The sequence below is a fragment of the Anser cygnoides genome, chromosome 28, assembly GCF_040182565.1.
Source record: "Anser cygnoides isolate HZ-2024a breed goose chromosome 28, Taihu_goose_T2T_genome, whole genome shotgun sequence".
Taxonomy (NCBI): Eukaryota; Metazoa; Chordata; class Aves; order Anseriformes; family Anatidae; genus Anser; species Anser cygnoides.
The window spans coordinates 4,001,919-4,014,908 of record NC_089900.1 but is presented as its reverse complement, the minus strand read 5'-3'; the positions used below and the strand labels follow the sequence as shown (position 1 = coordinate 4,014,908).

General features: G+C 51.5%; 1 protein-coding gene across 1 annotated transcript; it reads right to left on the bottom strand.

Annotated features, from left to right (window-relative positions):
• Window positions 1-1,419: 1,419 nt before the first annotated feature.
• Window positions 1,420-9,011, bottom strand: LOC136787285 (olfactory receptor 14A16-like). Its single transcript, XM_066984438.1, has 2 exons — window positions 8,106-9,011; window positions 1,420-1,601 (listed from the first exon to the last, which is right to left on the bottom strand). Exons 1-2 carry the CDS (start codon window positions 9,009-9,011, stop codon window positions 1,500-1,502), a joined length of 1,008 nt encoding a protein of 335 aa, XP_066840539.1. The 3' UTR covers window positions 1,420-1,499.
• Between the last annotated feature and the right edge of the window lie 3,979 nt (window positions 9,012-12,990).

Sequence of the window (12,990 nt, the reverse complement as noted above, 5' to 3'; positions counted from 1 at the left end):
CAAACTGTGGCCTGCACTGTGCTGCTAGAGGGATGGAGAAAAATGCATTAGCGATATCAACTGTGGCATACCACTTGGCTGCCTTTGATTCCAGTTCATACTGGAGTTCTAGCATGTCCGGCACTGCAGCACTCAGTGGTGGCGTGACTTCGTTCAGGCCACGATAGTCCACTGTTAGTCTCCACTCACCATTAGACTTTCGCACTGGCCATATGGGACTATTAAAAGGTGAATGAGTCTTGCTGATCACTCCTTGGCTCTCCAGTTGACGAATTAGCTTATGGATGGGACTCAGGGAGTCTCGGTTGGTGCGATATTGCCGCCGGTGCACAGTTGTGGTAGCGATCGGCACTTGCTGTTCTTCAACCCTCAGCAACCCCACAACAGAAGGGTCCTCTGAGAGACCAGGCAAGGTAGACAACTGTTTAATGTCCTCTGTCTCCAAGGCAGCTATGCCAAAAGCCCAGCGGAACCCTTTTGGGTCCTTGAAATATCCTCTTCTAAGATAGTCTATGCCAAGGATGCACGGAGCATCTGGGCCAGTCACAATACGGTGCTTTTGCCACTCATTGCCGGTTAGACTCACTTCAGCCTCCAATACAGTTAACTGCTGGGATCCCCCCGTCACACCATAAATACAGATGGGCTCTGGCCCTTTATAGCTTGATGGCATTAGAGTACATTGTGCACCGGTGTCTACCAAAGCCTTATACTTCTGTGCGTCTGACGTGCCAGGCCATCGAATCCACACAGTCCAATAAACTCGATTGTCCCTTTCCTCCCCCTGGCTGGAGGCAGGGCCCCTCTAGTCCTGGTCAGAATCTTCGTTTCTGTGTCTAAAGGACTGCCTGCTGAAAGTTGGAGCAGCAAACTTTTCAGAGAATTCCTTTTTCCCAGTTGTTTTCCTTTGCAATTCACGTACCCGTGCCTCTAGGGTCGCAGTAGATTTTCCATCCCATTTTCTCATGTCCTCTCCATGGTCACGTAGGTAAAACCACAGGGTGGCGCGGTGTGTGTGCCCACCATATTGTCTTCCTTGCATAGATGAACGTTTACCCCTAATAGCTGAGACACTGGTTTGTACAGGTGGGGAGGAAAATAATCTCTCTTCAAGTTGGTGGATCTTTTCAGAAAGTTTCTCCAAAGTATTCTCTTTTAGCTGGTGGACACTGGTTCGTTCAGGTGAAGGGGAAGATAATCTTTCTTCAAGTTGGTGGATCTTTTCAGAAAGTTTCTCCAAAGCATTCTCTTTTAGCTGGTGGACACTGGTTCGTTCAGGTGAAGGGGAAGATAATCTTTCTTCAAGTTGGTGGATCTTTTCAGAAAGTTTCTCTAAAGCATTCTCTTTTAGCTGGTGGACACTGGTTCGTTCAGGTGGAGGGGAAGATAAATTCTCTTTAAGTTGGTGGACCTCTTCAGAGAGTTTCTCCACAGCTGAGACACAGGCCTTTAGGGAAGAGGAGAGATTTCCTTCGTACTGCCGGAGTATTTTAGTCACTTCACTCACTGTGGGATTCTCCTCCGCTTTCCAGGCTAGTATTGCCAATGAGCTGGCATATGATGATGGTGCACTCTGTACAAACTTCTGCCACATGGGTAGTGTACACCGGACTGCATCTGGATCTGCGGATGTTTGTGCGTCGTCTAGGTCCTTATAAATTACTTCCCGTACGGCCAATTCCCTCAGGTACTGAATTCCCTTCTCCATGGTGGTCCATATGCTTGGTAAACATACAAGTTCTTCCTTGAAGGGATACCTTTCCTTCACAGCTGACAGGAGACGCCTCCAGAGGCTGCGAGATCGTGCTCCATCTCCAATTGCTTTGTCAATGCATGCGTCCCTAGCAAGGGTTCCCAGCCGCCTGGCTTCCTTGCCCTCCAATTCCACATAATTGGCTCCCGTGTCCCAGCACCGGAGCAGCCAGGTGACAAGCTGCTCGCCTATACAGCGACCAAAATCTTTTCGCACATCTCGTAGCTCACGCTGGTATAGAGTCCGGGTAGTTACTGTTGATTTTTCGACATCCTCATCCTCATCTTCAGTCTCCTGCACCTTTGATGGCCGGTGTAGAGTCCGGGTAGTTACTGTTGATTTTCTGACATCCTCATCCTCATCTTCAGTCTCCTGCACCTTTGATGGCTGGTATGGAGTCCGGGTAGTTACTGTTGATTTTTCGCCATCCTCATCCTCATCTTCAGTCTCCTGCACCTTTGATGGCCCAGCCTCGTCTTCACTATGCCCAGACTTAGCAGAAGACTGTCTGCGTTTTAAACGACCTGAGCCTCTATACCATTTTTTCACCTTGTCTACAGGGGCAACTTGCACTGCTACAGCTCGTTTCTCTGACCCAGACACAGGGTCTGCCACAGGGGTTGGAATACCCTCTGCGGGGTCAACTTGCACTGCTACAGCTCGTTTCTCTGACCCAGACACAGGGTCTGCCACAGGGGTTGGAATACCCTCTGCGGGGTCAACTTGCACTGCTACAGCTCGTTTCTCTGACCCAGCCACAGGAGTGGGAGCAGCTGCAGGAGCTGGAGCTGCTGCAGGGGCTGGAGTGGCTGCGGGAGCTGGAGCTGGAGCGGCTGCAGGAGCTGGAGCTGGAACGGCTGCAGGAGCTGGAGCTAGGTTGCTAGTAGCATCAATTGCAGCTCGATAGGCACAAGCCAGACCCCAGCACGCTACAGTGATTTGTGTCACTTTGGAACTGCCAGAGTCATGACACCTTTTTTTCAAGCATTCTGCCAGCTTTTTAGGATTTTGCAGTTGTTCAGGGGTGAATGTCCAAAACACTGGAGGTGACCACTGCTCTAGAAACCTGCCCATATCCTCCCACACTCCCTGCCACTCGCAACTATCCCGCCTCAAGACAGATCTCCGGATGAGATTCCTAAGTAGTTGTTTAACCCTCCACAAAATCTGAAGCGCATTCAGGAGACATAACAACAAGAGCAGGCTGGTCTGAGTATCCCAAGGATATTCAACATCTCGGAGAGCCACCGTAACTAGCTCGGGGGATAAGAGGGTGGTGGTGAAGGAGAAAGGGAGAGTGAACAGGTAGGGAAACATGTCTTCCCCTGTCCCCTTCACAGATTGGCTCCCTAACGAAAACAGGCAATAGGTGTAATTGCTAATAGTTTCCGAGATATGGGTTCCAAAGTATAGAGTCGACGTCAGTGCTGAGTACAAATACCAGGTTAAAGTCGTGACCAGATATTTCATCATTTCATAAGCCATTGCTACACCGCACAGTACCATAACAATCTTAAACCAGGGCCCGGAAAGGATAAACAGTGCAACAGGGAGCACATACAGAAAGTAACGCACCATAAAACTCAATTTGGAAAACAGGCACAGCAGACTGGAGATTAAGGCAATCAACATCGTGACTAGCAACTATTAAGCAGGTCCAATACTTATACCAATTTTAGTTTAACACACTCTGGTCAGATTTGTCGATATCTCAACCCTTCGTGCCCCACGTTGGGCGCCAAAAGGACTGTTGTGGTTTAACCCGGCTGGCAGCTAAACACCACACAGCCGTTCGCTCACCCTCCCCCCTCCCTCTCTGGGATGGGGGAGAGAAACGGGAAAGTGAAGCCTGTGAGTTGAGATAAAGACAGTTTATTAAGACAGGAATATAATAATATAAGGAATATAAGGAATATAATAATAACAATAATAATAATAATAGTGATAATGATAATAGTATTAACAATAATAATGTGTAAGAAAACAAGTGATGCACAATGCAATTGCTCACCACCCGCTGACCGATGCCCAGCCTATTCCCGAGCAGCCGGCCCCCCCACCCCGGCCAGCCACCCCTATATATTGTTTAGCATGACGTCAGATGGTATGGAATACCCCTTTGGCCAGTTTGGGTCAGCTGTCCTGGGTCTGTCCCCTCCCAGCTCCTGCTGCACCCCCAGCCTGCTCGCTGGCAGGACAGAGCAAGAAGCCAAAAAGTCCTTGGCCTGGTGTAAACACTGCTCTGCAACAATTAAAACATCAGCATGTTATCAGCGCTCTTCTCATCCTAATCCAAAACATAGCACCCTACCAGCTACTATGAGCTACTTAACTCTGTCCTAACTGGAACCAGGACACTCCCTCACCTGGCTGTGGTCTCTCTCTTTATCAGCACTGTCATGTTTACCTACCTGAAGCCCCCCTCCATCTCCTCCACATCCCTAGACCTGGTTGTGGCAATTCTGTACTCGGTGGTGCCCCCAGCAGTGAACCCCTTCATCTACAGCATGAGGAACCAGGAGCTGAAAGTTGCACTGAACAAAGTGATTTCATTGACATTTTTCACTGGTGGTAAACTTCTCATCTGTCTCCACAAATGACTCACAGTATATTCATTGTATATTCAGTACATTCCTGTGTGTTGTATTATTATTATTATTGTTATTATTATATTATATTATTTTTGTTGTTGTTGTTAAGTACCATTGTGATGTTCCTACACACATTTGGCTTCGTCTCATTTCATCTGAAACATCAACCTGCTCTCTTTCTCTGTAGCCCCTATAAAATATGTGTGCCACTGGGACTGAGCTGACTCTCCCATAGTGTCTGTTTGATATCTCGGCTTCTACAGGCAAATGAGATGTTTGCAGTCTCCATGGAGGAAATGTGGACCCAGTGGGCAAGGGAAGGTGGGTCTGGAAAAGGATTCATGTCATCCTCAGGCACAAAGGCATGGCACAAAGCTGCACCAGGGGAGCTTCAGACTGGACATTAGGAAAAATTTCCTTACCATGAGGGTGGTCAGACAGTAAACACTATCCCCACACCCACAGGGCCCTCAAGCCAGGTGTGTCAGGGCACAGATTCAGCCCAGCTTGTAGCATGAACAAAAAGGAGGAACTGCCCAAGAAAGCTACCACCAGCCCCCGCCCCTCACAGTTCCCAGCACCAGCCTTCCACCACGGTTTGTGGAGGGCCGACTGCTGAAATGTGAGCACCTCCATCCTCCTGCTGGGCTCAGGGCCTGTACCGGGGGAACGGCCAGCCCAGCCTGGTTCCTCTCCGGGCCCAGAGCCCAGCCAGCCCCAGGGCAGGACTGTCTGCGAACGCCTGTGTGGGACATGCTGGGGCTGGGACAAGGCTGGGTGAAGGGGGGGAGGCTGCTAAAGCAGAAGGGCAGTGGGGGGCTGGGGCAGTGAGGGCTGGCAGGGGGCTGTGCTGGGGGAATATTTCCTTATGGACAGGGTGAGAGAATACAATTAAACAACTCGTGGGTTGAGGTAAGGGGCAGGAAACCGTTCACAATTACTGTCACAGCAAGACAGACTTGGCTTGGGGAGAATTAATGTCATTTAATGCGAATTAATAAGAGTCTAGAGCAGTGACAACTAAGAGCCAACAAAAAACAACTTCACCCCCCACTGCACTTCCTTAACCTCCTCCCCGCCGAGTGATGCATGGGGATGAGGAATGAGGGTTGTGGTCAGTCCATAACACTTCATCTCCATCCTCACCCTCTTCCGCTGCTCCAGGGTAGGGCAGGGTGGGGTCTCTCCCTCCCATGGGATGCAGTTCTTCCCAAACCGATCCAAGATGACTTTTCCACAGACTGCAGTTCTTAAGATGTTATCCAACATGGATCCGTACAAAGCTGGGGAAAGTCCTTCGGAAGTGGTCCGCTCCAGTGTCAGCTCCTCCATATGGGCTGCAGCTCCCGCCAGAAATCTTGGTCCCGTGTGGGCTCCTCTCCAATGGCTGCAGCCTCCTTCAGGCCACATCCACCTGCTCCACATGGGCTCCTCCACGGGCTGCAGGGGAACTTCTGCTCTGGCGCCTGGAGCACCTCCTGCCCTCCTTCTGCACTGACCTTGGTGTCTGCAGGGCTGCTTCTCTCACATTTTCTCACTCCTCTGCCAGCTGCTGCTGCACAGAGTATTTTGACACTTTCAAAAAAATTTATCACAGAGGCACAACCAGCATCGCTCATTGGCTCAGCTTTTGGCCAGCAGCCGGCAGGTTCCTTTTCAAGCTGGAGGAACTGGCTCTGATCTGAACTGGGGCAGCTTGTCCTTAAACAAGGGAAATGCCCTTGCAGGATAGGCAGCTTTGAAGTAGCAGGTCCCACCATTGCATCCTGGGAACTGTACATTACTAATTATAACTAGAAAAGAGAAAAGGCAATAAGGAGGAAGCTTGTGCCATTTGAACCACGTGGTCTGCCTGATGTGATTCACAGGATCACCTAGAGAAACAGATGAGAAGGTAAAGAATGCACAGAGGTATGTTTGGCCATGTCCATGCCTTGTGCACACATCTGTGTGTGTATGAGATGGTGTTTGTGTGCTTGTGCATACACTTGTGTGTATTTGCCTGTGTGCAGAACAGGGCTGAGACTTCTGGGGCAATGTCTCCAGGCTCCTGATGCAAGAAGAAGCTGGGCCTGATTTCAGGACTGAGGGTCATTTCTTGAGGGCCCCACAGACACAGAGAAGGTGAAAGGGGCCTTAACATATTAGTAATACACTCCCTTTTCCTGGGCGGCATGCAGAGGCATCCAGCCATGGACAGGCCCAAGGAGAGGGCTCGTCCTTCGTGTGGTCGCAGCTGCACTCCAGTCCCTGGGGTGGACCCGAGCTGAGGACTTGCTGAGGACTTTTGGGCTCAGGTTCAGCACACAGGTTGGAGGAGACTGTCACATGGACGTGTGCTAGACTCAGACTGAGGAACAGAAGCAAACTGGTATGGCTGCTGTGTCGTGCTTCCATCCCTAGAAGCCCTGGCACAGGGCCCCAGACTTGGCTTCCGATGCCACCCTTCAGGAAAGATTATGGAGTTATGAGATGCAGAGCAGAGGACACCAGTCCTTCTTCAGCCACTTCCCAACCTAGTGCAGCACCAGGAAAACTGGATTTCTGGCTCATCTACCCTAAGTCATGAGCATGCATTGGGGTACCCACAGTCCAGACCTTGTCTTGATTAGGTGAACACCAGTATTTGAGACAACTTCCAGCCAAGGTCAGCTCCCATCTGATCTCTCCCCATCCCTCCTCTCACCTCTCCAGATGTCTCTGGCCACCTCCCCATGCTCCCCACAGGGCCCTGAGCTGGTGGTGCTCTGAGCAGACCAAGCAGGCTGTGGTGCCCAAGAGGTGACCGCACGCTGGCTGAGCTGCACACGGCGGGAAGTAGACCCAGATGGGTTGGGATCACTGTTGCTAATCCTGCTTTTTATGGTGTGTAGTTCTGGCAGGTGCTCAGAAAGAGCAAGGGACATTGCCAAGGACCTAGGGGGTTTCCAGGTGTCTTTCTAAATCCAGCTGGTGGTACTTTGTGAGGGTGACAGGAATCCCTCTCCATCCTCCCTTCCCTGTGCGTGCTGGTTCTTCACTGAATTGCACAGGAACTGCGATGCTCTCCTTTGCCTGAGGACATCTAAATTTCACACTACCCCTTTTGGTGACAAGCTCTCGTGCATTTTCTCTCTTTGTAAGACTCCAGTCCTTGCCCACCTTGACAACATGCTGCCCACGGAGAACACCTGGGCTCTCCACACAGCTCCACATTCATGTCCTGGAAGCTGTCCTCTGCCCAGCCCCATGAGGGACAGTCATGGCTATGTACCTCAGTGACCATTCACCATTTCTGCTGTCATCAGACACCAACAGGGTGCTCCTAAATCCCACCCACAATCTCTCACAGCTCACAGTACGGCAATGAGCTTTTCCTCTCCCAGATCCATGCAGCAACAGGCCTTTTGGGGAGCAGCTGCACAGCTCTGATCTTGGCACCAGCTTTGAAAAAAGAGCCAAGTCTTCAGGCAATGCACTCTGGAGATGCTTTTTTTTTTTCTTTTCTTTTTTTTTTTTTTCTTTTCTCAAAAGCTATGTAAGAGTGAGCTCTGACCTATTGTTAGACATATGTTTATCGAACCTCAAGAGTAAACAGAGTAATGTAATTCCTCAGGAGAAGTAGGATAGTTTTCTAAGAGTGTAAAAAATGCAAATGATACCAAAGTTAACAATTACAATAATGATATGAAAGAAGGACCAGGCCTGCACGGAGATACTAAGTTAAGTCATTTCTGGAAAAAGAAGGGAAATTTTTCACTATTGAGAAATATCCATAAAATCACTTTCCTAATGTCACCCTTGAGCTCCTGGTTCTTTATGCTGTAGATGAAGGGGTTCAGTGTTGGAGGCACCACGGAGTACAGAACTGCTACCACCAGGTTCAGGGATGGAGAAGAGATGGAGGGGGGCTTCAGGTAGGCAAAAAAGCCAGTGCTGAGAAAGAGGGAGACCACAGTGAGGTGGGGGAGGCACGTGGAAAAGGCTTTGTGCCGTCCCTGCTCAGACGGCATCCTCAGCACGGCCCTGATGATCTGAACATAGGACAGTATGATGAAAACAAAACAGACAAATGCTAAACAGAAACCAGCCAGTAGAAGCCAAACTTCCTTCAGGTAGGAGTCTGTGCAGGAGAGCTTGAGGATCTGGGGGATTTCACAGAAGAACTGGTCCAGGATATTTCCTCCACAGACTGGCAGTGAAAATGAACTGGCAGTGTGCATCAGAGCATAGAGAACCCCACTGCCCCAGGCAGCTGCTGCCATCTGGGCACAAGCTCTGCTGCCCAGGAGGGTCCCGTAGTGCAGGGGCTTGCAGATGGCAACGTAGCGGTCATAGGCCATGATGGTGAGAAGAGAATACTCTGCTGAAAACAGGAAGACGAACAGAAAGACCTGTGCAGCACACCCTGAGTAGGAAATGGCCCTGGTGTCCCAGAGGGAATTGGCCATGGCTTTGGGCAGAGTGGTGGAGATGCAGCCCAGGTCGAGGAGGGCGAGGTTGAGGAGGAAGAAGTACATGGGGGTGTGGAGGCGGTGGTCGCAGGCTACGGCGGTGAGGATGAGGCCGTTGCCCAGGAGGGCAGCCAGGTAGATGCCCAGGAAGAGCGCGAAGTGCAGGAGCTGCAGCTCCCGCGTGTCTGCGAATGGCAGGAGGAGGAACTCGGTGATGGAGCTACTGTTGGACATTTGATTCCTCTGGGCATGGAGACCTGTCTGAGAAAGAAAATGCAGCAAAATGTTAAGCTAGACTGTGTGAGCAAAATGTACTCCGTTTCTTCTTAAACCTCAGAAATGATGTTTCCCTTTAAGGAAGACCTCTGCAAGTGCCTTTCTAGGGCCCTGCTTGGTGGTGCCAGAGAGTGCTACTGGGAGCAGGTGACTATGGAAACCCTTTGCATTTCTGCTGCACTCCAGGTGAAATCTTGTGGGTCCTGCAAGGCAACAACTCTGTCCTTTAGATCAGAGCGAGGGAAGTAATCTGGGTATGGAGAGCTGTCTGAGGAGGAAAAAACAGGAAAACATTAGGACAGAAGTCTGTGATGAAACCTACTCCATTTCTTGTAGAAACCTCCCTGACTGCCTCTGCCCTTCCAGGAAGGCCTTTGCAGGTCCCTTTCATGAGCTGTGATTGGTGCTGATTGAAGGTACCACCAGGATCAGAGGTGCTCTGGAGGAGGGAGTCCTGCCCTACAGAGTTAGGTAGATGACAACATGGGCTTTCCTCAGATAGAATACAGTTGAGCTATCAAAGAATTTTTCAGCATGACTGTCCCTCAGGGCAGAGTGGGGGCAGCTGGTGTATCCATCAGTCTTGGTCTCAGCTGCTCTGTACAGGCACCTCCGGAGGATGGTCACATTCAGCTGTTTCCCTGAAAATAACCTGGATACTGCTGAGAGCAGAGGAATCCAGGTTCAAAGGGCAGATCTCCAAACACCTCACTGATTTCATCATACCTGAGGAAGATCTCAGCTCTCTGCTCTTCACCACAGACACAGAGGGATCACAGCAGCTGCCCACATACAGCCATGCAGCAGCATTTCTATGGCCTTAGGACTGATGTGTCTTCTCCATGGAGCTGCTAGATAACACAGAGCTGCTAGGGCAGAGCTGTACCCTTGAGCATGGCAGCCTGCAGCCCAGCAGAAGCCCCATGTAAAGAGTCAAACATCCTTAGATGTGGTGTCCTGAAGGGAGAGTTCCTTCCTAGCCCAACACACCTTAGAGGCCCAAAAGTTAGGAGGGAACATGGATGCTTTTTGTTCATGCACATACCTGAGCGATAAGAACAACATTGTCACTGTTTGAGCTGCATATGAATTATGATCCCTAATGCAGCTGGAACAGTGACGATGTTGTTCCTATCAGTCACAAACACATGCTTTCTCAGCAGCAGCTTCATTCTCCTCTCTGGCTGGAGCTCTGGTTTGTGCTGGCTGAGCACTGTTTGGAGCAGCGGCCTCTGCCCATGAGCTCTCAAGGACTCTGCCCTGCTGTGCAGCAGTGTGTTCCTGGGAAAGGAACTGAACGTTCTGGGAAAGGAACGTTCTGAAACACATACTTTTGTTCAGATGTAGTGCATCTATAATAAAGAAAGGCGGTTCAACATCCTCCAGCAGGATAACCCCAGGGACACTGCTGGATCACCTTTAACCAGAGTGACCCGAACAGAGCCAGCTCATTTCCCGGCACTAGGCACTGCAGTGCCCTGAGACATTTTGACTAGAACAGCTTGGGCACTTTGCTCCCAGTGACACATCTCCAGAGCAGGACTCACTCAGCAGCACAGGCCCAGCCCAAGGCCTCCCTTGCTCTGCCCCCACCAGGCTCCCTGCCCATGGCCCTGGGGCTGCAGGGGAACCTGCTGGGAAGCAGCCTCAAGGAATCCCTGGGGTTCCCTCCCTCACCTGGGCACACACACTTCTTCACACCAGGCTCATTTCTCCTTGCAGAAAACCAACTAAGTGTAACAATCACATCTTCTCTGAGAATTAGTTTGTTATGTCATGGACATGTCCACATGGCTTCATCTAACACCAGCAAGGTCTGCCTGCCTTTTATGCCCTGACACAGGACTCTGCCTGGGTGCAAGAGGTGCTGGGTGGGGATAAAATCACTGGTACTTTGCAAACTACATCCTTATAGTCTATGGGACAGTAGGGTTTGCACTGAAGAATTCTTGGTTGTGACCAGGAGGTGCTGGTTCATTATGATCCCAGGAGAAAGGCACTCTAGGTCTTGTGCAGGGACAGTTGGCATGTTACCCACCCCCTTGCACTGCATTGCCTGTGGCCCCACAAGTCAGATGGGCGATGGAACACCTCATTGCTGTGCTGACACATCTGTGGCAGGATGTTCAGGGTCATTTTTGGAACTGCACCTGAAACCCCCATCCCTAGAGAGCCTAAACACAATAGCAGGAGCAGCATGAATGGGTGGAGAAATGTGGGGAAATATCACGGTGCTCACTCTGTGGAAGACAAAGAGCCAGAGAAACCCCCCCCGAGAGCCTCACCCAGCTGTGCACAGCCCCCAGGGATGGGCACTGCTGGGCAGTCACTGGCATCCCCTCTGTCATGCAAGAGGAAAGGGGAGCATGTCCGCAGAGATGCGCCTCTCCTCTTCTGGGGCTCTGGTTGCAGACATGGCAGCTAATGGCCGGGACACCATGATCAGCTCCACATGATCCAGCAGGGTTCGCTTGCAGCATAGTCCAGCTGACACAGGACCACGTGGATCTCTGTGCAGTACAGTCAGGGACGGTAGTCCTGCCTTCAGCATGCCACAGGTCTCCTGAAATGAGAGACTTGGTCAGGTTGTAAGAGAGAGCCCAGATTCATGCAGAAGAGGAGTTCAGGCACAGTGAGGGGCTGCTGCATCCCAGGTGCCTTCGCTCCCATCTTTTGAAAAAAGCCCAGGCCAAGGAGAAGCTGAAAACCCCACCTTCCTGGAAGGGCTCCAAACAAGAGGCATATTGGTGCAGGAACACAGTGGCGACTCCTCCAGCACTCCACTTCCTATATTCCATGGCCTTTGGCACCATTTGGAGATTTCCCTCATCTGTTCCTGATCCTGAAAAGAACAGGGCAGAAGGGAGGTGACAGTTTCTCAGGACAAGAAGGGAAATCTCTCGTCTCTCTCCCAAGCTGTGCCATCTCCATGCTGCTGACCTCATAGACCTTCAAATGACATGTGCTGATGTCACAGGGGGATGGATGCACTGCATCACCAGGATATCGTCACTGGAGCAGCAGCAGTGCCGGCACTTCCCTGCAAGGCCTGGTCCCTGCTGGGCACTGCTTGGGTGCTCCCCACCGCTGTCCTTCTGTGGCCAGGAGTGGGGGCAGCAGGCAGCAAGGTTGCACTGGGCGACCCTCGCTGACGGGCGGAGGAGCAGGGGCACCTTGCAGAGGAGCTGTGGTTGAGGAGCCAGGGCGGGCATCCCTTGTCGTGAGCTGAGGGCCAGCAGCAAGCGAGATGGAGGGCTGCTGGAGTGCGACCATCACCTCCAACCTGACTTCCATGTTTCCAGTGCTCCTGCAGCTCTCCCCTAAAGGTGAGGGTGTCAGGAGCCCCTTCCGAAGGGGTGGCCCAGGGGCTGTCAGCTGTCCCAAGCTGCAAGCCCTGGGCTGTTTTGGGGGGCTGGACAGGACAGGTGGCTGCTGCAAGAGCCCTGCCTGAGGATTCCGATGGGCTCAGGGGATGTTGCAGCAACCACGACTCCTTGGTCCTGATGCTAGGGCTGCCCTGAGCCCCAGGGATCCACTAGGCATGGCTCAGCCTCGTCGTGATGGGGGACAATGCAGGGCTAGGTTTCCCTGGGAGCTCGTGCCTCTTTGAGATCTGTCTCTGGGAGGAAAGACCTCTGGTGTCCCAGAGACTGGTGTGGCCTGCAGCTCCCACAGGCCTCTCAGGAATGTTCCAGCCATGCCTGAGTTGGAAATCAAGCCTTCCCCTTGTACTGCTCTCCTTCAGGGGAACCTCTGTTCCTTCCCTCCTGTTCCACCAGGCTGGCAGAGCATGTCCTGGATGCTGAGATGCCATCCCTGGATGGCCACAATCCTGGTGCTGAACCCTTCCTATATCTCTGCTATGGTGGTTTTACCCGGCTATGCAGGTGAACTCCACAGCAACTGCTCTTTCACTTCCACACCTACAAGGAAAAGG

Excerpts from the sequence above, each read along its gene's own strand:
- LOC136787285 (XM_066984438.1), bottom strand. The coding sequence starts at position 9,011 with ATGTCCAACAGTAGCTCCATCACCGAGTTCCTCCTCCTGCCATTCGCA. Across the intron at positions 1,602-8,105 it reads AGGGTGACATTAGGAAAGTG|ACTACCCATGTGGCAGAAGT; the intron begins ATTTTATGGATA and ends AGTCCGGTGTAC.